This window comes from Rhopalosiphum maidis, chromosome 2, assembly GCF_003676215.2.
Source record: "Rhopalosiphum maidis isolate BTI-1 chromosome 2, ASM367621v3, whole genome shotgun sequence".
NCBI classification, from domain to species: domain Eukaryota; kingdom Metazoa; phylum Arthropoda; class Insecta; order Hemiptera; family Aphididae; genus Rhopalosiphum; species Rhopalosiphum maidis.
Genome location: NC_040878.1, coordinates 37,625,389 through 37,652,851, shown reverse-complemented (window position 1 = coordinate 37,652,851; position 27,463 = coordinate 37,625,389). Strand labels below are relative to the sequence as shown.

At 29.7% G+C, this 27,463-nt stretch overlaps 2 protein-coding genes across 3 annotated transcripts in view; one reads left to right on the top strand and one right to left on the bottom strand.

Moving 5' to 3' along the window:
- Positions 1–3,339: 3,339 nt before the first annotated feature.
- The window catches only part of LOC113551320 (kinesin-like protein KIF19), a 47,368-nt gene continuing 23,244 nt past the window's right edge, over positions 3,340–27,463 (bottom strand). Inside the window, exons 3-13 of one of the 2 annotated variants that reach the window (XM_026953498.1) lie at positions 16,176–16,286; positions 15,685–15,882; positions 13,027–13,371; positions 12,586–12,827; positions 11,617–11,841; positions 10,723–10,886; positions 8,910–9,064; positions 8,614–8,827; positions 7,271–7,403; positions 6,197–6,304; positions 3,340–3,851 (exon numbers count right to left, since the gene is read on the bottom strand). In XM_026953498.1, coding sequence (XP_026809299.1) covers positions 3,695–3,851; positions 6,197–6,304; positions 7,271–7,403; positions 8,614–8,827; positions 8,910–9,064; positions 10,723–10,886; positions 11,617–11,841; positions 12,586–12,827; positions 13,027–13,371; positions 15,685–15,882; positions 16,176–16,286 — 2,052 coding nt within the window. In that variant the 3' untranslated portion in view covers positions 3,340–3,694. Of the gene's footprint in view, positions 3,852–6,196; positions 6,305–7,266; positions 7,404–8,613; positions 8,828–8,909; positions 9,065–10,722; positions 10,887–11,616; positions 11,842–12,585; positions 12,828–13,026; positions 13,372–15,684; positions 15,883–16,175; positions 16,287–27,463 lie in introns of those variants that run through there. The other variant, XM_026953499.1, reaches the window with a different exon arrangement.
- LOC113551323 (testis-specific gene A8 protein-like) lies at positions 19,080–20,040 on the top strand. Its single transcript, XM_026953501.1, has 2 exons — positions 19,080–19,186; positions 19,453–20,040. The coding sequence occupies exons 1-2, from the start codon at positions 19,175–19,177 to the stop codon at positions 19,828–19,830; spliced, it is 390 nt and encodes a 129-aa protein (XP_026809302.1). The 5' UTR covers positions 19,080–19,174; the 3' UTR covers positions 19,831–20,040.

Genomic DNA, 27,463 nt, shown 5'->3' with positions numbered 1-27,463 from the left:
ATTCAGTATAATGTTTTATTAACAAATATATTTTTTGCATTTACTAATGTTATTTAATTAAATTTTAAATAATTAGTAAATATTCATAAAATATTTTATTGATTTTGTTTTAAGAAAAACTATAAAATTAGTTTATATATAAAAAAAAATGTAAAAAAAAAATATTAATAAATATTAATATCTAAAATACCTAAGAAGTAACAATACAATTTGATTATTATAGGCAAAGGTATTATAAATATTAGGACATAAATTTGTGTTTATTATTATATTATTCACAATTTGGCATAATATGGCCAAAACAGTTTTTAGTTTTTATAAAATATATAGTTTCTTAAATAAATGTTGTCAATGTCTCTTTAAATTATTTTAATAATTATTATATTCGATAATTAACAAAAAAATTGCCATTTATTTAAATATTCATTCAAATTGCCTACTTAAGCCCCTTTAAATCGGGCGAAATGTCGGTTAGATACAAATTGTAAGTCACATATGCTCAGATTAATAAATCTTTTCGTAAACACTAGGCCTTAAGTACTTGTGGTCACTTGTGAGCCTTAACTGTCTAATGCAGAGGTATTCAAACTGTGCGTCGCGGCTCCCAAGGATCGCCACGGGAGTTGTCGAAGGGAGCCATGTCATATAATTAAAAACCAACAAATATTTTTACGAAAAACGTTTATTATTATCATTGGAGCACACCAGTTGGGACACACTTCCTTACTTTACTATTGCAATTCTCGATGGCTTTCATGTAGAAATGTAGTGGTAAGAGTATTCGAGCTTAGAAAAGAACTTCATTTTTTTTCATTTAGACCACTATGAATACCAAAAATAATTTGAAGACACTGATTTTCTTACAAAACTGTCATATCTTTCCGATACTTAAATAATTAGTATAAATTATAATATATAAAATTACATTCATATAAACATTGAATTTTTTTGTTATTTATAATTTGGGAGTCGTCAACATTTTGTAAAGACTCAAAGAAGCCTTAGGATGAAAAAGTTTGAATACCTCTGGTCTAATGGACCATATAGTAGTTAGGAGTGATTAGTTCAACATACATTTTATTCATACTAACCAGTAACTGTGATATTTTATTTTAAGTAGTTTCGAAGTACCGTATTATTTTCTACTGCATACCTTTAATAGTGTTTTATAATATTATATTATATTTATGTAGATATATTAAAATGTAAAAATTGTGCTTGATGATTTCAACTATTGACTATAGTTCAGCGGTTCACAACCTTGTATCAACGTGTCTATCTAGTACTTACATAGCTTGAATATTTTTAAGTAGGTACCACTTTATCAAATTACCTTTTTTTTGCTTGTCAAAAATATATAGGTAGAATTTTATTTTATTAGGAACTACACAATTATATAAATACATGTATATTTAATGGCTTAATATTTATTGTGTAAAATATTTGAGATCTTTTTGCATTTTGGTTTTAAAGTTATCAGGTTAATATATGATTCTTTTGCCAAAATAGTATCTGGAACGTTCTTTATATGCAGTCTTTTTCGAAAGGGTATATGACCCATTTCATTCCTGAATTAACTTCAGAAAAATACTGTGAAATGTAATCTTAATAGCGATTATATATGTTCCAAAATGTCTGTAATTATACTTGGATTCGGCTACTGATATTTGTCTATCCAAAATGTATTTATTGTCGATATATAGTGTTCCATGATCGAGGATTTGCCCATTGCAATATTTCCTGAAATGGCTGAAATAATGGATATGTCATCATTATGTTTTTTTAAAGATTCACGGGGACAAGGACTACAAGTATTTCATATTTTAATTTAATTTACTGTTTTGGTAAAAAAAAGTTAAAAAAAATTTTTTAATTAGTTATTACTTTTTTTTAAAAAAAAAAAATAAAGATAACCATTTTGTAGAATTTATTTTTCTGAAAATTATAACATTTCAACATTTTCTTTTCTTTAGTGTCATGATTTTTAATATTATTTTTAATTTTGGGAATATTTTTGTATTATTATATGGGAACGAGCCCACGAACATCATGTTTGATAACACTGGTACATACCTATGGTATTAAAAAATTCACAACTTTTCTCGAAACTAGTGTTTTTAACAAATAAATTAAAATAGGAAATACTTATAATTCTTGTCCCCGCGAGTCTCATAAAAAAACAACATAAAATTATGGTATCTCCATTATTTCATTATTTCAGGAGATATCGCAATGGGTAAATACTAAATCCTCATGAGACCCTGTATATAAAATCAGCTAACATAAATTATTCCATTTGAATTATGATCCATTTCATTTATTTTTTTTATAAAAAGATTAGGGAAATTTTTTTTTGCGTACCACCTTGAGCTTTCCGCATATACTACTAGTGAAAGTAAAATTATTATTTATCTGCGTCGAGTCCTTTGAACAGTAACAACAACGTTTTGTAAATATTGCAACTTGCAAGTTTCACGTTTGAAGTAATAATATATTGGTAGGTATCTGTAGGGCTACTGCACGCCTTATTCAAATTCGAATATTGTATTATTTATTATCCATAATATGTATATATATATATACAATACACCGATTCGGATAATAATATACTATTAAAATTATTATTTACAATAGTATGAGAAATGATTAGAAATAATTTAAGGAAACAAGTAGGAATTAAATATAGGTAATATAATGGTAAAGGTAGTTAGGTATAGTTTTTGTGCAAATATGCAGGTGACTTGAATGCCCAAATTAAAAATTAGGACTTATAGAGTACTATTAGTTTCTAATTCTAATAATAATCTGTAGTATCTAAACTTATATTATTTTTAGAAAATTATTTGAGGAGGAGAGAGGACCGAAGTCCCCACAAAAACTTTGGATTATTTACGCATAAATTGATTGAAGAACGTTGAATATATTTGTTGATCGTATATTTAAAATAAAATATTCACTTTAATTGTAATGGTATTTTGCTAACTATACAAAACAAAAAAATTACAAAATTTGTTTTTTTTAAGCATACGTTACAAACTTATGAGGTCATAACTAACAATTTTATAATAAAATTAATTAATTAATGCATATTAGTTATTTACTTATAAGTTTATAAATTAGTACATACTATAATGGCTAATCGAATGGTATAATATCGATCGATCGTGATAGGAATAAAGATATTCAAGTAGGTACCTATATATTTGTAGATGAATTAACAAACTTATGAATAATCAAAAATTTAAATATTTTTATATTTATTATTAATGTACATGTTACATTCACAAAATAATAGGTAAGTACCTACTATAATTTCAATAATATTTAACAATATCCAATAGGTATTGAGTTATTATAGGTATATATTGTGTAGGTACTTACCTAATAAATTATGTATTGAATTTTTATCCAAATTTTTCGCAGGGTGCTAAGTTTAAAAAGCAAACGGTCACGTTGCAAACCATATGTAAAATGTACATATAGTATGAATATGGTCTAGAATTATCATTGGTATGAGTATATATTATGTCTATATATTACATCGATGTGTTTAAGAATAATAAATGGCAGTAGGTACCTACTACGCGATTTGCGACGTCTGTACAGTTTATTATATTTATATATAGGCACCTATAAATTTTATTTATGCAAGTATTTTAGACATAAACAAGTAGACGGGAAGAATCGATAAACCTTATTTAAAGCGATTGGAAATCGGCGGAAACAGCACGGAAGCCGGAACGGGCGATGGAATTTCGTCTCTGGAGTGTGGAACGACAGTCGATTGATTGATGGGTGGTAAACTTCCTAGGTCCTTTTCCCAGTCGAAGCCAGCCGCCAAGCTCTCGTTGCTGTAACGAATAGACAGTGACAAGTGCAAATTAGCATATTTTTATTTATTAATTCAGTGGCGCAGAAGTACCTATAATGTAATATGCAGATTTATGTTATTATATATTAAATTATGTTTTGTAGGTTTGAAATTTCATCATAACGTTCAGAATGTTCACCCACGACTTAACCAACAACCACCCACTCAACCAATTATAAATCATAATCTAGATATAATATCACAACTGTCCAATTGACAACACATGAAAATATTATCATAAATTGATTTCAACGCTACTGAACAAATAATATTTTTAGAAAAACGATTTTGTCACATATTAGATTTAAAAAAAGTATCAATATAAACATTCCTAAATTTAGAACTAATTTTGCACCATATTATGTTTTTATAAATTTCTGTATTAAATTTAAAATTAATCTGCAAGACTTTTATAGTACCCTTAGTTTTAAAAAACATGTTGATAGTTCGATACCATTATAAATTCATCAATAAAATGTAAAAATATAAACATTGTACATAATATAAATTTTGATTGAGTTGACATTTGTTAAGATTTTGATTGTATAAATTTATTAATTTACTTTACTATAGTTATGAACTTTAATCTCTTTAAATGTAAATTCAACTTGCATGCTTGAATTAGAAATGTAATTATTTTATTTTATTAGAACTCTCATCTCCGCACAGCCATTGGCTTGGAGGTGACCAACTCTTTTTGTTATAATGATAATGTTGTTTTCAGTATTACTGTTGTAGTTGGAAATTTTATTCCATAAATAAATAAACAATAATAAATAAATATTCAAATGGTAGGTATACGAAAATAATAAAAATAAACAACTTCATATTATGCTTATTTACGTGTATATAAGAGTGTCTTAGTGGTATATATAAAATATAGTAACTAATAAGTATATACATAATGATTCGCCTAGAATGATCAATCCCTTTTCTTCTTTACTATAATAAATTTATTAAAATTCCAATTTTTGAAATTTTAAATAGATCTACTTAAGGATAATTTTTTTTAGATTTGTATTAAGAATGATTAAAATTTTTTTATTATTCAAGAAATGTAATATACAAATTGTACTATACAATTTTTTTTTTTAAATAAGAATTAACAATTTTCTTTATTGTGAATTATTTAAAAAGTGACTTTTGTAAAATGTTGATAGGTACAACATCTAAACCAAAATACAGTAGACGCCGCTTATAAGACTCACGGATATAAGGTTCAGTCGCTTATTAGACTCAAAATCGTCTGGGACGTATCAAAATACATAAAAAAAAATCGGTTTATAAAACTCAAATTTCGTAAAATAAATAGTAGAAAATAAACTTTTTTGGTTATAATTTAGAAATAAATTGGTATTGAAAAATTAAATAATATTCGTGTTGATTATTTCTAGTTTCTGTTGGTACCTTATAACGTATAATAATTTTTATCGTAGGTAAAAGTTCACATTTATCGCAACGATTATCGTTATTATATTTTTAGAATATTAGAACAAAATAAAAAACAAACTAAAATTACAAATGTTTTTCAAAAATAATTTTTCAAAATAAATAATAAATACATTATAAATACATCCTTTATAATTTTTATATTTTTATATGTAATATTTACCTATTATAATTTTAGTTTTTTTTATCAGGATTATTAAATTTATTCAATAATAAGTATGTTATATATAATATGGGTTAAAGTATTAAAATTAAAGCAAAATATGTAGTAAAATAAAATTTATAAAAACGTAATTAATTTTTTTTTCCACTTCGCCTATAAGATTCATTCGGTTAAAAGACTCACTTTGTGCTGGTCCCAAAGTCAGTCTTATAAGCGGCGTCTACTGTAATTCGAATGAGTAGTTTTTGAGTTATTAAAATTAATGTTCTAATAATAATAATCTGATAGTTGATAGTAAGTAGTACCTTATACCTATATATAGCGGGTTAATAAAAATATAAAATAAATTTAGTATTTAATTTTGTATACTTATTAGTTGTTATACTCAGACAATTTTTACAAATCATAAAATAGATTATTATTTATAAATTTACTTATAAATTTTAGATATTACGTACAAAGTTAAATACCTCAAAAATAACTAGTCGATAGTTTCAAATAAGTCAGCTGCTTATAATTTACAGGAAAAAGGGGATTATGAATTATGATTTATAAAAAAAAAGCCGGAATCGCCACATGACACTCTTTAAATGATATAAAAATCTAAGTGTTCTTAAAAATTTTAAAAATAAAAATTGAAGTTGATTCATTATTTAACGAAAAAATGGGGGTGAGTATATTTGGTGAATTATACTGTGTACAGCTTTAGATACCTCGAAGTTGTGCATAGCCTCGATTCTGGCGTAATTGGTTGACCACGGCTTTCAGCGATATACGTCCCATTTTTGTCCGGCTGGTCGTCGATGGTTGCTTTCTCGAAGCTACAATTTAATTAACACAATCTAGTCAATAACACATAATACGTATTATACGAAACATGTATTAACATGTTATACATATAGTATTTTTGTAGTATGTATTACTGTTTATGACAATATAAATATATAATTGTAGGTATATTAAGTTTAGACAACTGAGTAGAATAATTAGCATAAGCGAGTCAACTATAGGACAAGATATTTTACAGTGCATGGTACAAATATTACTGCGGTGACCGTGAGTAATTATGTATATATAACAATTTTTAACTTTTTTGAAAATATTATTTTTACATAACTTCATTTATTTGCGAAACATTATTTTCGAAAAAAATATGATATTTTTACAATTTTTAATCGTTATTTTTTTTTACTATTTAATTACGGGGACTAGGTTATTAAATTAAGTAATAAAATATTTATAATTATTTATAAATTTAAATTATTGACAAATTATTTTATTTTTAAATTATTATTAATTGTACGAGTACTGTCACATATTTTATATTTATTGATTTATTATTAGAAATGTATTTATTTTTCTTATAGTATAAGGGTGGACCTAACCTAACCTAACCTTGGGGTGTAATGCGTGCATATTTTTTTTTTAATTCAAAAAAAGAATATCAATGTTAGAGATTCAAACTAGAAACCGACTAACTATATCTATTTGAGATGATTCCAATACACGAGGGTCACTACATATAAAGTAAAAGTAGGAAACAATTTGAGTAACCGTTAAGAAAAATAGACGGAAGGCAATTCGAATGTGGTTGGTGAAATGCAGTCAACGTGCGCCACGGCTGTATAGGTAACATTGATTTTAAATGCTGTTTATAATTATTTTAAACAGTCGTTTCCGTTTGAATCTTATCAATAACAATAGTGAAGAGCAAGTATGCAGGGATTTTTTTAGGGGATGGATTAGGGGTTACTAGGCTACCTGAATTTTTAATTTAGCGTACCTACCTTTTGTCGATTGACTGCATAGCGGATGTCAGTGGTATGGTGTTTACGTCCGTGTTGTACGAGTTGGCGTGTATTTCTTGCTGATACGACCGATACAGCTCTTTCAAATCGGTGGGTAACGGCACGTTTTGACCTGATAAATCAGAAATCCAACCAGCATAAAATCTTCAGAAACACCATTTTCTTACGCCTTATTGACATACCGCACGATTTATGTGTGCGAAAATGGCTGTTGCATATACAAGTTAAAATATATTTTGAAAAACACTATGCATGTATATTGTATGGATGAGGGTAATTCGTATTGTGTTTATTATTTATATACTAATATATTAAATATTATGTACCCACCAACCTCACCCAAGTATACACAAAAATACATTTATTGAGTATGTAGAAGGAAAAGTGATCTGCTTAAATTTTATCACCCCTTATTAATAAACCCAAATAACGCCACTGACATACCTATAGTCGATCATAATATCTATATAATGCAGCGGTTATACGTATTATATAATATCTATGACGACGAAATTTATACATGTACTTACCGCATTGTGTAGTGATATAATATCAAGAATACGATACGGCTGGTACAATAAATGTATTATATTATATTAATCCAAGGAAAACGAACCATTACGAGGTGAAATCCTCTACAAGTGTTTCATAAGATGTTTAAACTTTAAAGTGGCATTCGATTTATTGAATGAGAAAATATATTATTAATTAATAGTTGAGGTACATAATGATGGTAATATTTTAAACGTAGACGGGAACAGCTCTATCAAAGTATAACAAAGTATTATAATACATATAGTGCAAATAATTATCATAGTAATGAAGTGGTAAGTACGCATTATATGCTTAAGAGTTTAATAATTTTATCTAACTATACAGCTGGTACTGTGGTAATTCTTAAACTTTTTATGAAAGTATCCTCTTTTTGGACAAGTTATAAATAATATTATACGCCATACGGTGACACTAGTTATAGGCCAGATGTTACAAAAAACGATGATCGATGATAAATCATTCCGAGTGAATGGTGCATCCCACAGTCCTCGGTGAGCCCGAAAATAGTCAAGGTATTAACATCACAGTTCTAGTACCTATCTAGTGTTCTCGTTTATAAATATTATATAATTTATGTAATACTAAAATGTTTTCTAATCTTAATAAAATGGCTGTTTTTTTTTAATTGTCTCCAAAACAGTAAGTAGCTATATATGTAGCTAAAGGGAATCATTTTATTTCACATACTACATCTTCAACCTTTCAGCAGGTCCAACTACACGAAAACTTTGATTCCGGAACAAATTGCATATTATTATACTATATACCTTCGATGATCTGCCGCTGTTTCGTGATGATGTCGTCGGTAATGCGCTGTTGTCGGTGCATCTTGTGCAACAGATCTCCTCTGCGACGCAGCTCGTACGACTCGACTAGCCGTTCACCTTGCAACGCCATTTTGTCGGCTTCCAATTCGTGCACGCGACATATTAACGAGAGCAGCTCGCGTTCCGTCTCAGAGTCTAACCGTTTTGGAAGGTTCTAGGGAAAAAAAAAGGTTTTTTAAAATCATATTCTCCGTTTTTCTTCGAACACCAACGAGAGTTTGTCGCTCGTATATTACATTTTCTAGGGCCACTGCCTGTTGCCTGACTGTGTCCAGTTCGCTAACGGTCTTGGACCTGAGCGCCACGTACCTTTCCTGTTCGTGTTCAATGTAACTCAGATCCGACCACGCCTGGTGCATGTTTAGCTGGTCGTTGTCAAAAGAATCCGCATCTGCATAATGTATACATAATATATTATATTACATTGCCATTTCAATAGTTATACTTAAATACGTTTCACGATGCAGTATAGCCGTAGAGGTATATACTTATTATACTATACTATACGTTTAATATTATGCGTATAATATACATTTATATATCAGTGGCGTGCGGTAATATTTTATATTGAGTAAGCACTAAAATAAAATTTCAAGTTAAAACTATTACTTTAAAAAAGGGTATTTTATCGATAAACATTACAATCTAAAATGTATTTATACATAAAATTCGTCTTTTTTGTTTCAAAAATTCGCTTATAACTTGATCATAAAACTCTGGATTATTTTTTTCTCTGTGCAGGAGTTCATTTTCGATTGAATTTAATGATAAAGAACTATACCCAAGTCTGTCTTGTCTTTGTGTAGATCTTTGGTACAGTTTGGTTAGTCTTAACGCCAAAAAAGTTGGTTCAACTGAGGCCGCTGTACTAGGAATAGTTAAAATTAGTTGACCGAGTTTAAATACTTCTTGGAACGCCGATAATAAATCGATCATCTTAATTTTTTTGACTAAATTATGAGGGTTAAGCAGTATTAAAAAATTATTTAGATGTATAAAATGCAAACAATGCTCTTTATAATCTAATAAAATTATTAGATTATAATTATAAATTTCTTTGAAATTGGACTCTCGAAAGTTTTCTAGCACAGAATTTAGAAATTTATCATATAATTTGAATATTTATAATATTTATTTGGGTCAATTAATGATAAAAATTCGAATTTATTTAAATCAGTGGTCGGCAACCGTCGGTCCGTCAGCCGCATCCGGCCCGTACGGGCCATTTTAAATTGTGAATGTAGCCCGTGAGCACAAAAAGGTTGCCGGTCACTTAAAAAATCAAATTGTACTTGCCAATTTGTTAATAATATATCATCCGATATTTCATTTAAACAGTATATCATAAAAGGTTTTCGTATCTGTTAATCCTAGACTACGTCTTTTACGTTGTTGCTAAAAATCGCTTTTATTTAATAAAACTGTTACCCACAAATTTCAATCACTACAAAAAAACCTTAAATTCCTATAATAACGATACCGGCAATCTAAAATACGAACACTTCTGTAAAGAAATTGCTACTATATATATATGTTACGGTAAAAGTACGAATACCGGTCAAACCTAGAATTTACATTTACCAACAGTAGTCGCCGAAACCTAGGATTTACCGGTAAATTCTAGGTTTGACCGGTATTCGTACTTTTACCGTAACACACACACATACACACACACACACATATATATATATATATATATATATATATATATAGAGAGAGAGAGAGAGAGAAAGCCGCAACAATGGACATTAACTACCTAGTTGGCTAGTTAAAAAATCTAATTAATTTAACAACGAAACTAGTTTAATTGACTGTTGCAGTGCCTAAATTAACTTAATTCAGCTGGTTTACTGGTGATTTTTCTATAGTTGAGCATTAAGTTTTAGAATAGCTTAAACAATAAAAAAAAATTCTAATAAATGATGGAACATGACTTATTTTGAAATAAATAGTTAATATTAGGGATGAAGTAGGCAAAAATTCTATATTAAATCAATTATTGCATGATTCTCATATTATATTTAATGTATTTGTGTCCTGTTGTCTCACTTGAAGTGTTGTTGGAACTCTTGGTATTCGGCCTCCGCTGGCTGCTGGTCCTGCGGCAGTAAAGTTTATTGTTTCTTGACTCCCATTGGCTGATTATCTGGTGTTGCCGTTCGGCTTCTACGCCCAGTGACAACAGGTGTCCGTCGATATCCATCAGCTTTCGCCTGTAACATAATTTGTTGTGGCCGTTACCAACGTATATTATCTGTGAAGCTATTTGCGGAGTGACTTAAAATTCAGTACGATTGCAAAAGACTTAAGTGGAAATTTGTGCACGAAAAGGCGTTGCTGAGAAATGTTCACCTCGATAATCCTTCCTGTAAAGCTAATTTTTTATCGATATACACATGGGTATTGATTTAATATTAAAAAATAAATAGTACCTTAAGAATTATTAACTAAAACATTTTGTGTACAAATAATATTTATATAAATATTGATCCAAATTGTTCAGCAATTTTAGAAAATGTTGAAAATTTACTCCATTTTTGGAGGTTTCAGCTAACAAAATAATTGATAATGGTTAATATTAAGATCTGAAAAATTCGCTTTATTTTTAAGTTATATTATTAATATTTATTATACATAATATAATCTCCCAACTATTTCTGAAATTTTATTTTTAATCAAACATTTCACATCGAAATTTACGATCTCGTTGTATGTGAAATTCATTTATGCAATGATTCACTTTTATATTATTTTTGACGATGAAAATGTCAATACGTGTATTAGTATTGTGTTTCGAACTTAGTCGATTTGCCACCTTGTATGAACTATAAAATAAATATGCGTCGATACAATTTACGTCTAAATAAATGAAAAAAATGTTACGGCCATGGATGAATCTAAAAACATGTATTTACTTAACTGATGTATGTACAGATACTGTACCTGAGCTTCATTTGTTCACGGAACGTGCCCACAATCTGGTCCCTTATCTGGTTTACAGGCGTGTTGCTATGCTGGCCGCTCGAAGACTTTGCCCGGCCCTCGTCCAATTTGGTCCTCAGTCGAGAGATCTCGTTGCGTAGGTCTGATATAACTGACCTGTACTGATTCACTTGAAATGATACGTTTAAAACGTTCCGTTCGACTTTGTGTGAGATTCCACTGGCTCTGCAAAAAATTACAAATGAGATTTGCTAGCTTATATTTACAGCCGTGTACTTGGCCTGGTGAATTTCAGAGGTTAAAACAAAAATTACTTTAAAATTTAAAATTATACCTATAATAAATAATCTTAAAAACATATATAAATGCTTTAAATATTGTTATTGAGATATTAAGTACTAAAAACACAGAGAAATCAAGTCAAAAATGCAAAAAAATACAAAATACAAATATTGTTAAAATAACCAGTATGGCTTAAAACACATTTTTCACTTACAACGAAATAGGTTTAATAACATTAAAATGAAGATTTATTGCATCAAACTCGCAGACAAATGAATAATCTAATCTTATGGTTCATAACAAATTTATAATGATTTACAAGGGTAATTGGCATCTTGAATTCTTAAGTTGGTATACAAAAGATACCACACCATACGACGAATAGTATATATGCATCGTACAGTATTGAGTATATATAAGGAATGTTTGTTTTAAACGTGAGTTAAAAGTTAAAACTATTGTTCATAATTAAATGTTTCTCTCCGCTTCATGCAACGATAATTATGGTATTGAGATTAGCTTATTGTCTACGTATGTTTTTAGGTGACTTATAAAAGTATGTTTAAGAACGTTTAATATTTTCAATTAGTGATTGCAAAATAGTATCTACATAGTATATACCATACATCTGACTTAAGTCTGAAACAATAATATAAATAATAAAAGAAGTATTGTAATATTAATCACCTAGCGGCGTAAATCAAGGTGTTTCTGGTCTCGTCCTTGTGCGACGTTGCTGAACTGACATGTGCGATCATAACAGTCCGACAATTTCCGCTCAGGGACTCGCGAAGTAATCGTGTGAGTTTGCTGTCACGGTAGTTGACAAATCGCGGATTCGTGCCTCCACTTAGGGCGTTTATGCAGTTTCCCAAAGCCAGCAGAGATCTGTTGATGTGCGCCCCTTCTTTTAGACGTTTTCCTCGGTTCTGAAATCCGTTAAATATTAATATCATTTATACATATTATTTTTACAGCGATACTAAAAACCGTAATTTGAAACGCGGTATACTGGTATACCGTTACTTCTAAAAAAAAAGTTCTTGCAATTTCGTAGGGGTAACGAACGTGTGAACTGTACGTCATATTAAATTCGGCGGATATTAACACATCATTAGGTACACGTACCTTAGTGTGGCTAGCTCTCTCGGAACCCGCCAGGTCGATCATGAACAACCTGCCTTGACGTACGGCTGTTGCCGTCCTGGACGCCTTGCACACTGTCACGCTGAGTAGCGCATGGCTCCTGGAAGACGTTTTATTCACACCCGTCGGTTCCACCGTCCTCTGCCGGTTACCCTGGTGTAGCAACCCCATCACCTCGTCGATAGACACTACTACAACTTCCGACAGTCCGGTCACTTGGATGTTCCGATTTCTGGACGTGTCTTCGCGGAGCTCCAGAAAACCCGACGACGGGTTAAGGAGGTCCCGGATGTTTTCGTTGTATATTTCTAAATATGACATTTTTACCTGCACATTCACAGGACCAATATTAGTATGCATCATACAATTTGAATTATTAATAACATTTGCGGAGAACCTTGTCGAAGTGACGAGTAAGATTTTTTTCAAACGATACGTATACAAATCAAGCCAAACGTTTTAGAAAAACGTATAGAACGCATCGTTAAATGCCTACATAGTTTTTAAAAAAATCGAAGGGCGCCCAGAAAAATTAAAATTAAAGATGTACATGCATAATTTTGAAAATAAAAAATCCATTTCAATAGGTATTCACTAGTCGAGCCCCGGAGTACTCGCACGCACTTATCGGTGTTGAAAAAGGCTTAGAAGTTGGAAAGTGTGTTTTGATATAATATTATTATTTATTATAAAAGGAATATGTGGTTAATCATTCACTTCACCTCATTAAAACGTTATTTATTATTAAAATATTAAAATATACAATTGTTATTGTGTTTATAATATTTTATGGACTCGAATGATTTGTTTTTTAATATTTTAAATTGATTTTTTTTACCAACATTTAATTAATTATAGTGATATTATACTGAGTACTATTCGGATATTAAATAAATACTGTTTGAATTATAATCGATGAATACCAGAATACTTATAAATAACTCAAGTATAGTCAAATACATATCCATCAGTTATTATAGATCGGGCAGCGGGTAATATTATTTACAATACCTATTCTAATATTAAAATACATTAAATCATTAAAATTTAATATGGGTAAATATAGTATTAATTATTAGGGTATAGTTAAAACTTAAAAATTTTAAACGTTATAATGAAGATATTATAACATTGTTTAGCAAATGAATTAATATACGTTTATTATAAATTAATTTATTAGAAGTTTTAGAAAACTGAAATCATTCTATATTAATTAAATTTGGACAACTATACTCAGTGGGTAAAATAATATAAATAATATATGTATTTAAAATTTAAATTTAATTAATATTACATTAATTATCGAGTTCAGTAAATTTTTTTTGAAGGCTAAAATATTCTAAAAACGTTTTACGCATGGAAAACAATATACACATCAAGAATACATAAATAGATTAATAGAAATATCTGATCGGATTATAAATTATGTTATGAAATGTTCAGAGGTCAGATTTTTAAGTAATATCGTAAATAAATATGATGCACCTAAAGCTTAAAGCAGATTTAGAAAGCTCGACGTACCAATGTTCCATGATTTGTTAAGCAATCAAATTTATTACGTAGTCGACTTGGTAATTCGAACCACGATTTATCGAAATATTCAATATCTTGAATAAAAAAATTCTCCTTCAAACGTCTTAGATTTTAATTTCTCAAAATGTTTATCAACTTGAAATTTCGACTCCAGCTTTATCCTAACTTATCGATAGTCGACTATATAATATAGTAAATTACGCGACGGTGTAACATTCAATTCATAACGTAATAATAACGTAGGAATATTATATAAAAATGTATAATCATATACGTTCATGATATAGTGCATACCTCATACGTTAAAATAAATACATGACAGTCAAACTGTATATTATGTAATATCATTGATTATGAATTAGTATTTATAACCAATGATAATATAAATTATATGTTCACGCTAAGTCGTTAAACAATATAATATACATAATATTATACAGATCTGTGCAAAGGAAGAGGGAGACAATTAGAGCAAGTGCTCTAAGGTGGTAAAAGTAGCATTATTTTAAAGGACGGAAAATAGCCCCTAAAGTCCCCCCCCCGATGTTCGCCTATGATTAAGGGTGCCAAATATAATTGACCTAGGCACCACTGATGGTTAGCATGGCACTGATATTATAATAAGTAGGTATGTATATATCCTATATATAGGATGATTTACTATACTATTTATTCACTCCTTTTTGATGTAACTATCCAAAATCTGATTTTTGGAATTTTTAAAATATTATATCTCAAAATAATATTTCAAATATTTTTTTGTGTTTATGTAGTAAAAAAGTAGTTTTTGAGTTAATAACTGTGTATTAAGGGTTATAGGTCCATGATATAAATTGTTTTGTAAGGGGGATATACAGTGATTAGAGAAGTTTAGTAATTAGAATTTATAATTCGTAAAAATGGCTTTAACATAACTAAATTCAATATTATATTTAATTTATACGTTTGTAAAATAATTTTTAAGGGCTATTATTATTTTTAGTATAAGCATTTTAATAACTGAGTGATAACTCATCACTTCGTACGAATTTTAAATTAGTTTAAATGATTAATCCGAAATTCAGCACGCATTGAGGTGATATTATTAAAAGTTTTATTCGCACTTACCGTGTACCGGTAAGCATTTTTGCTTACAATGTCGAACAAATCGCTTATTGCTCGGACCATGATGCCCGTCTCTCCGCCATGTCCAACCATCGTGTGTGTTTTTCCGCTGCCCGTCGCCCCGTACGCGAATACTGTGGCATTAAAGCCGACGAGTATGTCTTTCACCAAGCTTTTCGTCGTCTTTTCGTACACCTCGTCCTAAACGAACATTCGAAAAATGTATCACTCATCATTCATCGTCGTTTTAGTGCATCACCAACCGATCTCTACTGTATGTCCTTATGTTAACCGCATAATTTACTATGTATTTAACAAATTGGTTTCGAACACGTTCCATTAGTATAATCCGTAAAAACGTATTAGATAATTATAGACAAACAACTATAAATTGTTGGCGTTATCGTGACATAAATATAATATCATGCAAGAATACGGTTTTTATAATCTATTAAACTCTGTTAAAATATTAAATGTTTCTTCGTGTTTTTTACCTGAGTAGAATCTTCGTCAAAAACTACATCAAACGCATAACGTTTTTGTTCGATCCTTTTTTGTCGAAGTACGTCATCTCTTTCTTTTTCAGTTTCCTCAACAACGATAGTCTAATAAAATAATATAATCAATCAGTTTTCACAGGCATGTAAAATCAAACACGTGAAATTAAATTCATTATTTTTGTATGTTTCAAATAATATCTAAGTCAGTCACTCTCACTCTATCAGTTTTATAGACACCGTATTAATATGGCTATTTTACTATACAGATAAAAGTCTCAATATTAAGGTTTGAATATTAATACCAATGTAACCTATGTCTTCACTATTAATAAATATCAAATACTATAATAATAAGTATACGTAGATATGTGATTTTGATTGGGGGAGGGGCAATTGGGACAAGTGGGACAAAGGTATTATTTTTTCTTTCCTCAGTTATATCAACAACAGTATTAAAATCTTTACATTTTCTAAAATAAATAGAGAACACATTTAACTATATTTTATAAGATAAAATTATTTTTTTACTCAATAATTTTTGAATAAAACACGCAATTTATTTCACGTAATACATGTTTATGCTAACGCATTGTCAACATTATAGTATAATTTGAGCTACAAAAATTATACAATAATATTATTTAATAAATTGTGATTACAGGGTTATCGCCATATTATTTTTTTTCATGCCAGTTAAGTAGGTAGCATTTTTTTTAATGACCTGTCACGTAGATACCTAATAATATTCCAGAATAAGTTTACCTACAATTTTTTACTTGTGTAAAAATAGATTATTTGGTTTTGGTTTCGATTTTGGTGAATAAAGTATTTCCCTTCTAGTTTTTTATACATTTATAAATTTTTATTAAACAAGTAGTCTTGAAACATACATTTTAGTCAAATTAATAACAGTAGAAATAGTAGAGTTTATTTAATTTTCGTTTGGCCACTTAATCAAAAACCATATAGTAAATAATACAATATTTGACAAAATTGTGTAATTTTTAAAATTTTAGCGACAGATGTGAGTCAGGCGTCTAAATGAGTTGAGATAAAAACTATAGGTCATAGTATGATCACCAGTGATGATCTTAGCGGGTTATGTTTGATAATTGTTTTATTCAAGTAGATAAATTCCATAATACAAATGGTGCGATTATAAAATGTTGGAATTAGTTCCATATATATCCTTTAATATCCAGTACATTTATCGTACATGATACTATTCATATTGTACAATTATGTATTTGGGGTATGTTGTAACTTTTTTTGTGGTATTCAAGAAAAAATCATTTTCCATTTAGTCCATAATAAATTAAAAAGTAGTGTAGAAAGTAATATTTAGTATTGACATAAAAAGTGTTTAAATGATGATGCCGGGTACAATAATTGATTAATTTGAATTTTCAAATAAATAAAACCGAATTGTATATAACAGTAGTTTTATTTAACAATTAAAATAATAATATTGTTACACAAGAAATACACACAGAAATAAATGAAGACAATGATGGACTAATTATTTTTTTCTTTACAAAATAATCTTCGTCTTCACGAATATTAGTAAGAATAACATATGTTATCAAAAATATTATGCCTATCAAGTTCAAATTTCCTGTGTTAGGTTTTTGTTAAAAAGAATGCTGTGCTCAAAAAAAGTTAAAAGAGTTCAAATAACTTATTTCTAATTAAAGAAAGGTGTTCGTGCTCAAACCGGCGACTTTCGATACAATACAGCCATACAAGACAACAGGAGTTACATATTTTACAACAGGTGACTAACATTATGTGTTATACATGGGTTGTCAAGAAATGTATCAATTAACAAATTATTTTTTTGTCGAAACTATTGTAATAGCACCCTAATACTCGAGGTTAAGGACACACCTGTCATTAGAAAATTGTTTTTTTTTTACCAACCCGGAACCCACAAACAAAAATGAAGTAACTGTATATTATTATACTTATATAAAGTTGACAACTATATTATATTCTAATAAATGTATTTTTATAAATGAAACAGATAAAAGATCAAAAAACTAATTCACATATTTTTGAGTTATTTATTATATTAATCTATGTGTGTACGTTTGTATATTTAACAAACTAAAAAATGCATGTATTTGATTGGATTCTGATAATTTATTAAATTAATTACAAATAAAACAATAGGTAGGTACGATATAAAAATATGAAAAAGTGAAATGATTACACAACAGTTATCGACTAGTATAATTATTATTTATTATGCACCTATCGTTAATGTTTTATCCAGAGTGTTTATATTAAATTACCAATTAGCTTATAAGTATACACTATATACATCATTAATATTTTTTTGGTTTATTTGCTGCAATATTAGTAATGAGTATCTGTACGGCTGTACCTGTCACATATTGCCATATTGACCGAACATTTTTACTCCAAACGCATAATCAGTTTATATTGTACACGTATATATCAACAATTAAATAATGACCGATCTACCGAAAGGATTTATATTTAGATCAACTTAATTTACCAATAAAGGTAAAATATTACATTTTTTCATGACGGTTACTCTATAGTTATATTATATAGACATTAAACGAGTGTTTTTGTGAAATGGTACAATAGACACGCTATAATCAGCGATTCTGTTGATATTGCCAGCAAAAACCACACATACTGCAAATGACGATAGCAACAGTATAAAATGTAATAATATATCTGTCAATATCGCTGATCTGTATAAGACGCAGTGTAAAGGTCATACCGACATCGGACTATCTACTACGTTTGTTCAGCTAAACATTGGCACCGGTGTCCGTTTTCTAATTGGATATGAATATTGTGTGTAGAATGGTAATTTGTGGGCGTCACTGTCACCGAACGGTGCAAATGCGGATGGGTATAAAACGGATCTTCAAGCCAGTGGTAAGTATCAGTCATTCGTCTGTTTCAGTCGCATTCGTTCAACGCAGAAAATCGAATAACTCACAAACAAAATCACCATGCAATTCCAAGTAAGTCGAATTATAATAATCATGTTATAAGTTCTCCGTTAAATCGTTCAGTTGTCAAACATTTAGTATTTTTTTTTTTTTTTTTGTATGTGTCTGAAAACACAATACAAAGGTATAATATACTATGAATATAAGTTACTCTGTATAACTCTAATAAAACTCGAGCTGTTATAAATTATTTGTTAGTTTCAAATGCTCAGACGCTTATTACTACATCAAAACGCACTAACTAACTAAAAAAAAAATGCAATTTATTCGTGTTTCAGGTGACTTTCGCCGTGCTCGCCGCTATCATGTGCTTCGCCGCTGCCGCCCCCGCAACCGAAGAAGTCAAATCGTCGCCTTCGGCGTCTGCCCAATCTGGTGCCGTTTCAGACACCGATCGTAGCAAACGGTTCGTGGCCGTCGCTGCACCTTACGTGGCTGCTGCACCGGTCGCCGCCGCACCTTACGTAGCCGCTGCACCGGTCGCCGCCACACCTTACGTGGCCGCTCCATACGCTGCCGCCCCTTACGTTGCTTCCCCATACGCCGCCGCCCCTTACGCACTCGCTTCCCCGTACGCCGCTCCTTACGTATCGTCGTACACCACTTACCCATACGTAGCCAAGACCCTGGCTTCCCCGTACACTTACTACCCATGAACGGCCTTTCACTCGTCACTACCCACATCTATAATCGGAAAGAAATACGACACGTCACGTGATGGAATGTGCAGCCTCGTCGAGTTACTAATTAAATAACTTAATAAAAATAAAAATTGTTTAACTGATTGAAATAATGTATTCAAAAATATGAAAATATTATGTCTTGTTGAATATATAATATGTAAATAAAAATTTAATTTTTCTCAATGACTCATTGTATAATATTGTTTCCTAAATGTATCTGATATCACCAACATCCGCTTAGGATGATAAATAAAATACCTAATCGTTGTAAGAAAACATGATTATTTAAAACGAATCCATAACAGCTGAGCACTGGAACCGGATATGAGATATCTGATTCTGATACCACGTCTTCGTTAAGACAAGTATTAAACAGTTTTCAAACAATAATATTAAACATTTTATAACACATTTAGGTTTACTCTTGATGCGGCCCACTGAGACCAATATCTCAGAGGTTTGGGTCATCATTGTTGCTATATAAAGTGACAATATTTTAAACGGTGCGTCGATGATGCAATTGCAAGTACAAGTATATGCTATAAAGAAGAGAGTTAAATATACATGTAAATAGAGCATTTAGGGCAACTACTAGGTAATGTGTTAATTAAATTTTCAGTAACCGTGTTTAATATTGTTTCTAAAACATCATAAACATCGACTTGACGTTTTAATATCAAATCTGTTTCAAGAAAACCTGAATATTAAAAATATATTAGAATAAATAAAATATTACCATTTAAATATTGATATATATTTAGGTATTATCATAAATGTATTAGTGTTTATGTGATTTTTTAAGAGTACCTATACCTATTTATACATTATTATGGTTTAATTGGCTATGGCTGTGAATTTAATACAATAATTAACTGTTACATATAATATATATATATATGAATATGTGCCTGCATTATTTACACTTGTGTATTTAAAATTTTAAATAATAATTATTTTAAAATACACAAAAACTAAAACAGGAAAATAAAATAATTTTTTTTTAGTAAAACTTTATATTACAGTAGAAATATAGGTACATTTTAATGAAAACTTATTAATACAGATTTACACCGGGTGGAAACTGATACCTATACACTCAACTAACATTTTGACCTTTATTTTTACATACAAAAAAGCACTGGAGAAGCGGTGAGGCAAAATTGTTAGTGAATGATCGACTTTCTTTGCAGATTGCCGATTTCTTTACACTCTGACAAGAGTACAAGACTTATTCCGGATTAAGCTTTTTCGACTTACATTCAAACATCGCTTTTGTTGAAACGATTTTCATTTTCCTCTCACCAATTAAGCCGCCGTAAACGGGTTATAAATAACAGGATCGAGTTACAATAGCAGCTAGTATAATAAAAAAATCAAAATTATGAATTATGATGCTTAAGAAAATATATGTATTTAAAAAGAAATAGTTCCTAAAAATTCCTATAACACTTCAGTTGTACTTATATATTTGTAATATAAATAAGCCGGGATAAAAGATAAAATATACAATATCGAAATTATTTATATTTTGGTTAATGGTATAACCAATGACAGAGCTTGTTATGAATAAAAGACAACTAATGTAAGGTAAGTATTATAATATTTTAGTTGTTATATTTATTAGGTAGGTATGTTATAGAATTATACATGGTTTTAGTAAAATTATTATATTTTCTGAATTCTTACTTCTTGGTATAGTTTGAAATATTTCTTGAAACGAACACCCACTACTGACATATGTATTTATAAATCATATAGTTCGTAATTATTATACGATAGTATAAAATTATATTTTCTTAAAAAAATATAGTATTATTATTGTAATATTTCATGTTAATCAATTACTATTAGTTCAATCGGTTCACAGACTACAAATTCATTTTTTGACACTTATATGTATAATACTATATTTTATATCTGCGTATATATCATTATCCATTATATTGTATTAACCTATAGAGTATTTTCACGATTCTTTACTCTGTCTAAAAGAAACACATCACATTATACGGATGCGTTTACTGTATACGATGTATACTATTGATATTATTTTAATATAATATAACTTAATTGTTTAAGTGTTTCAAATAGTTTTACTTAACTGTTGTAATAAAATGGACATTTTTTGCTCAAATGTAAATTTTTAAAAAAGCATTCGAAAAGATTTAAAAATGAGCGTTCTTAACTGTTATAGGTACACGATTACTTTTACTATATCTTTTGTTTGATACATTTTAATATATGATTTATTGAGTTAAATATGTTAAACATTATTATAATCATTACAATTATATTCATCGACTTTTATATTACAGCAGAATTGTCTGTAAGACGCTATAATATCAAAAATGTAATATTTTGTACATACTAATTGTGATTGTAAAAAATATGAGCTACCTCTAAGCTTTTACCAAACCTGTGTTTGCATAACAAGACAATAGACAAAAACAAATAAATAATTTGTGATGCAGGTGGTTGAAACAGTTTTATATGTATTTGTAAATTATTCTAATTGATGTGAACTATTATTTTTAGTAAAATAAAAAATTTGAAAAACAACTTTAAAGTTGTTTGATTAATTTAATAAATTCAATATTTTATTGTTGATAATTTTTTTTTTGTTTTTATTTTTATTTGGTATCATATTATGTATTTATATTTTTTATAATTATAATAAACAGCAATATATATTTTAAAAAAGACCAGTTAAATTTATAAAAATAGATCTGAGAACTTATACTATCCTGATAGTGACAATACAATCCAAATAAATGAAGAAACGTTTATGTATTATAACGTAGAGTGAATAAATAAGTAAAGTTCTTGATACCTATCCTTATTGTTTTAAAAAATGTTGCTATATAACTATATTATATAAATTAAATTAAAATAGTTTATGAATTTCCAGATTGATTGATTTTTGAGCCTTAGAAAACTTCACTCTTGTATTGTATGAACTTACACATGCCAACATATTTCAAGAACAATTACTAAATATTTAATGAATCAATAGTGAGTTAAATATGATTTCGTGATGGCTCATGGTTGATCCATTCAATTTCAGTGAACCACTCTATCAATACATTTTTATGGTACCTAATAATTTCGAGGAAATCCGCGTAACTTTATTATATATATAATAAACGCAACAATTGTGTTTTGCCGGGAATTATTGAAATTTTTTTTGTGTCAGTCGAGACCAAACACAACAATAACATTATTTGTTATCATGCTATATTCAGTGGCGTGATGACAGAATTTTCAGTGGGCCTATGGCCGAAGTTGTTTTAGTGATGCGGTCGGTCCCACATCATCGTGATTGACGATCGGCTTGTGAAATAATCATCACGAATTCTCTAGTTTGATTCTGATGTAAACCTCAGCAGGTTTAAAGGAAGTAAAAATATGGTAGTGACGAGTGCTCGTAAATGAAGAATCAAAACGATTTTTCGGCCCAATCGATAAAAACAGTTCACCACGGCACTGTAAGCTCGACTATAAAACACTAACTATATGTTGTTATAATACGTGTCAAACACATATTTCGCAGATACCCGCACATGTCGCCCGACCAACCACGACGCCAAGTGCGCGACCGATGTTTGCTCTGTTCGACGAGGTTTTCGCGAAAACAAACAACAGCACACACGCACGAATGATGATATGGCGATATTATAATGTCGTGGCCGCGGGCGACCGGGTTCGCGTATTCCGCAGTAGCTAACCTAACATCGTCGCGTAGTCGCACCGCGGTCAACCATAGATCGCGGCACGGAGAAATTCTCGAAAACCGCCGCCGCCGTCGCAACCCCAATCGTCCGTCCGTCACTATACGATGCATTTTCTGTGCACGTGCGTCGTGGCCCTGAGCGGTCTGCTGGCCGTCCGGTGCGCCGTCTTCATGCCCCAACCGATGAAAGCGATGGCGAACATACTGCGCGGGGTGTTGGCCAACGACCGGGAATGGCGAGTGATTCTCACCCAGGTGATGAAGCCGGAATCCCTGGACCCCGGCGGCATGATGCTGGCCGAGCTGGGCCTGACCCCGGCGGCGGGCACCGGGATCACCCCGTATCAGGTGATCCAGCGGCTGGTCACCAGCAGGTCCGCGACCGGCACACAGCTCAAGTACGGCATTCGGGTGCTGGGACTGGCGTTAGAGGTACAGTTCGCGAAATCGCTGTCGGCGCACACGTTGTTGACGTTGAAGTACACCGACCATTCGGACACCACGCCGGCGTCAGTCCGGTATTGTATATCCAACATCCAAGTGTCGTTGGTCGTTTTCGCTGACAAGGTGGCTTTTTTCGGGCATCCGATAGACTTTTTCTGGGAGTTAAACACATATATCAACAAGTTTCTCGATGAGCAACGTATCGTATTGGCTAACGATGATATAATATTAAACGTGACGCGTGGCGTCGTACAAACATTCTTGAATGACGTTTTGGCACGCACTAAAAATCAGGCAGCTTCTGCGGAGTTTGATGTAGAAATGACAAATAAAAGCATACTGGACGTATTAAGTTCAAACGGCGATAACATTTCAATAGAAACAATAGAAGCAATGGACGCTCATGAAAAGTACTCTACAATTAACAAGATAGATTATTATGAGCAAGTAAACGTCAGTACGTTTGGATTACAATTTGGCGAAAAATCGTTTAAAGTTATTAAGTACAAGGATGTCGAGGACAAGGATGATGATGAGCAGGAAGAGAAAACAGATAAATAACAAATAAAATTAATCATATTTTAATTAACAATACACAAAGAATAAGCCATGTCTCATAAGTTGAATTTTCAAAATTATCGTTATAATATTCAATCGGGGGTTTTTACTATTTTTAGGTGTACCTAGGTATTAAATGAATTATTTAAAATAGGTATTCATGTGGTACTTATTTATATTTTAATATTTAATTAAGTGTTAGTATTGTGTTACGTATAATATAATAATTATAATTAATAACGTGTTGTATTGTAAGTATAATGTGGAATCAGAAAAAACTAAATATATTAATAAGAATATGATGTTTAATCAATATTATTATACAATTCTGTACTATCGTCTTATAAATTTCTTATTAAACATTGTAATACATGAATTGTGAATCAATAAATACATCCTAATTTCAGGTTTTGGGTGAAAACGGATCAATCGAAAATTGAAAAATCTATAGATTTTAATACGATCAATGACGAACATTTTTAAACTATTATTTTTTTTGATAGATGTATAGGTAAGTTGTAATAAAGTATTAAATATTCCTATTATCTAATAAACGGATTAAATGATTATAAATAGTCATGGATATAAATTCATCAAAAAAATATGAAATTATTGAATCTGCCAATATTTCAAAGTAAAAAAGGTACCTAAAAATGCAGCTCAGAAATTATTTATATTTGACATCATTAGTGATTAAATGCGTTCAAAATTTAAAAAATATAAAATGTATAAAAAATTACTTGTGCCCCGTTAATTTTCAGGTTTGCGTAACCGTAACGTATGATTTCTTTAAGGGTTTAATAAAAAGTAAAACATTCAAAACCAACAAACACATACGTCATACACACACACACACACACACACACACACACACACACACACACACACACACACACACACACACACACACATACACGCACACACACAACAGCCATAAGATAAATATACCTACGTTTGAGGGCGTTGAACTATTTGATGGGTCTGTCCGATAAATAATCCATTCAACATAATATAATATTTTACTAGCCAACGGATATTTTATTTTGTATACAAATACCAATCATAATTATTATATAATTCGGAAATTCACAATATACAGGGACAAGTACTCACTCCCTTCTGCACCACAGTGTTTATCAATTTCAAATTTCTTTGAGATCTGATTTATTTCAAAAATATTATTTTAGTGTATGTATTCGTAAAGCTGTCTGAAGGTAGGTACTGAACTCTGAAGTTATAATAACACAACAAATACAGTTGACATAAAATTGTTTGTAGAAAAAAATGTGACACTTATTGCTCTTATCTATAATATAATATTAATAATTTAAAGCTGTAAATTAAATACTTTAAAAAATACATTTAAAATCTTGAAAAAGTAGTTTAAAATGTGTTATAAATCCCAAGAAATGCATTAAAAACCCGTACAAATGTTTTAAATCCCCAAACGTTAATAAATGATAAAATTCATTATAAAACAATATAATAAAGAATCATATAATTTAAAAAATATAAAAATCTACCAAATGTAAAATATTTTAAATTAAAGATGTTAGAAAGTTAAAAAAAAAAGTATTATTGATTAAGTGTGACGTATTTAAAACAATAGGACATGTAAAATGTTGACGAAAATAAAAAATAATATATGAAATGCGTGAAGTCTTAACTGACGGATATTATTATATTATTATAAATATTGAAAAAGTAATAAAAATTAAATATCATCTAAAGAGTTCAAAAAGACTTACTCAATAAATGTCTTAACATTTATTTCATTAGCATCTAATTCAAATTTTGTGTTAAGGAAGCTATACGAGCTATACTTTATATTGTATGTTTAACAGCAAGGTAAAAATAATGAATATTTCTATGAATTCACTTCTCTCCAATTATCATCTATACTATTATAATATGATGGCGGTTATTATGCGATTTACTGCCCATCATTTATTTTTATTATAATCACGAACAAAATAATATTTTTGTTGACCTTGGTATAAATAAATTCGTCATTAGTTTGTCACCGGGTCCTATGAGAACGAAATTGAAATCGTCTATTGACTATTACCAAAACACACGATTCCATCGATTAAAATATTATTGTCAACTTTTATACGCACGCGAATGGGATCGCACGTAGGTTTTCTGAAGGGCGTGCGCATATATAGAATAAGGCACTGACCAACGATGGTAGACAAAGTAGTAGTCATAGTAATAAAATTACTATAGTTATGTGTAATGTGTATTGTATTAATTGTTTGGCATTACGTGATGATCTATCCGCGCTAGCTGAAAACTAATACAAGTTGTACACCATTCGGGCCATCCCGCGTCGAGTGACAACGATGTATTTATTGTAATTAGTATAAATTCTGTTGTGTTTCAGTATTCCATGTTTCCATTGCTCGTCATCATAGTCCGCACGGGTTTTAAATTCACCAATTCATATACTTGACATTGACACAACGTGTAAATAATTTGCACGGTATATTTAATACGTAAAACATATATAATAATAATTATATATATGTTTAGAAATTATATATAATGTATATTCCTATCAAGGCTGTTGATAAAATAAACAATTTATGAACTTTATATTAAAGTTCAAACATTTCTACCAATCGAATAATTTCTAGAAAAAAAAATAGAAAATTTCTCATGTCTTAAAAATAGCTGAAATATTTTTTAAATTGTATATTAAATTAAAAATGATTATATAAACATTAGGTGTAAATTTTTGTATCTACAGTTATTCGTTTTTGGGTTAAACCAAAATAATAATAATAATAATTATTATTATTATTATATCAATTTTGTCGAAAATTCCCTTTCCTTAATATTTTTTTTTTCCGATTATAAAAAAAGTACTAC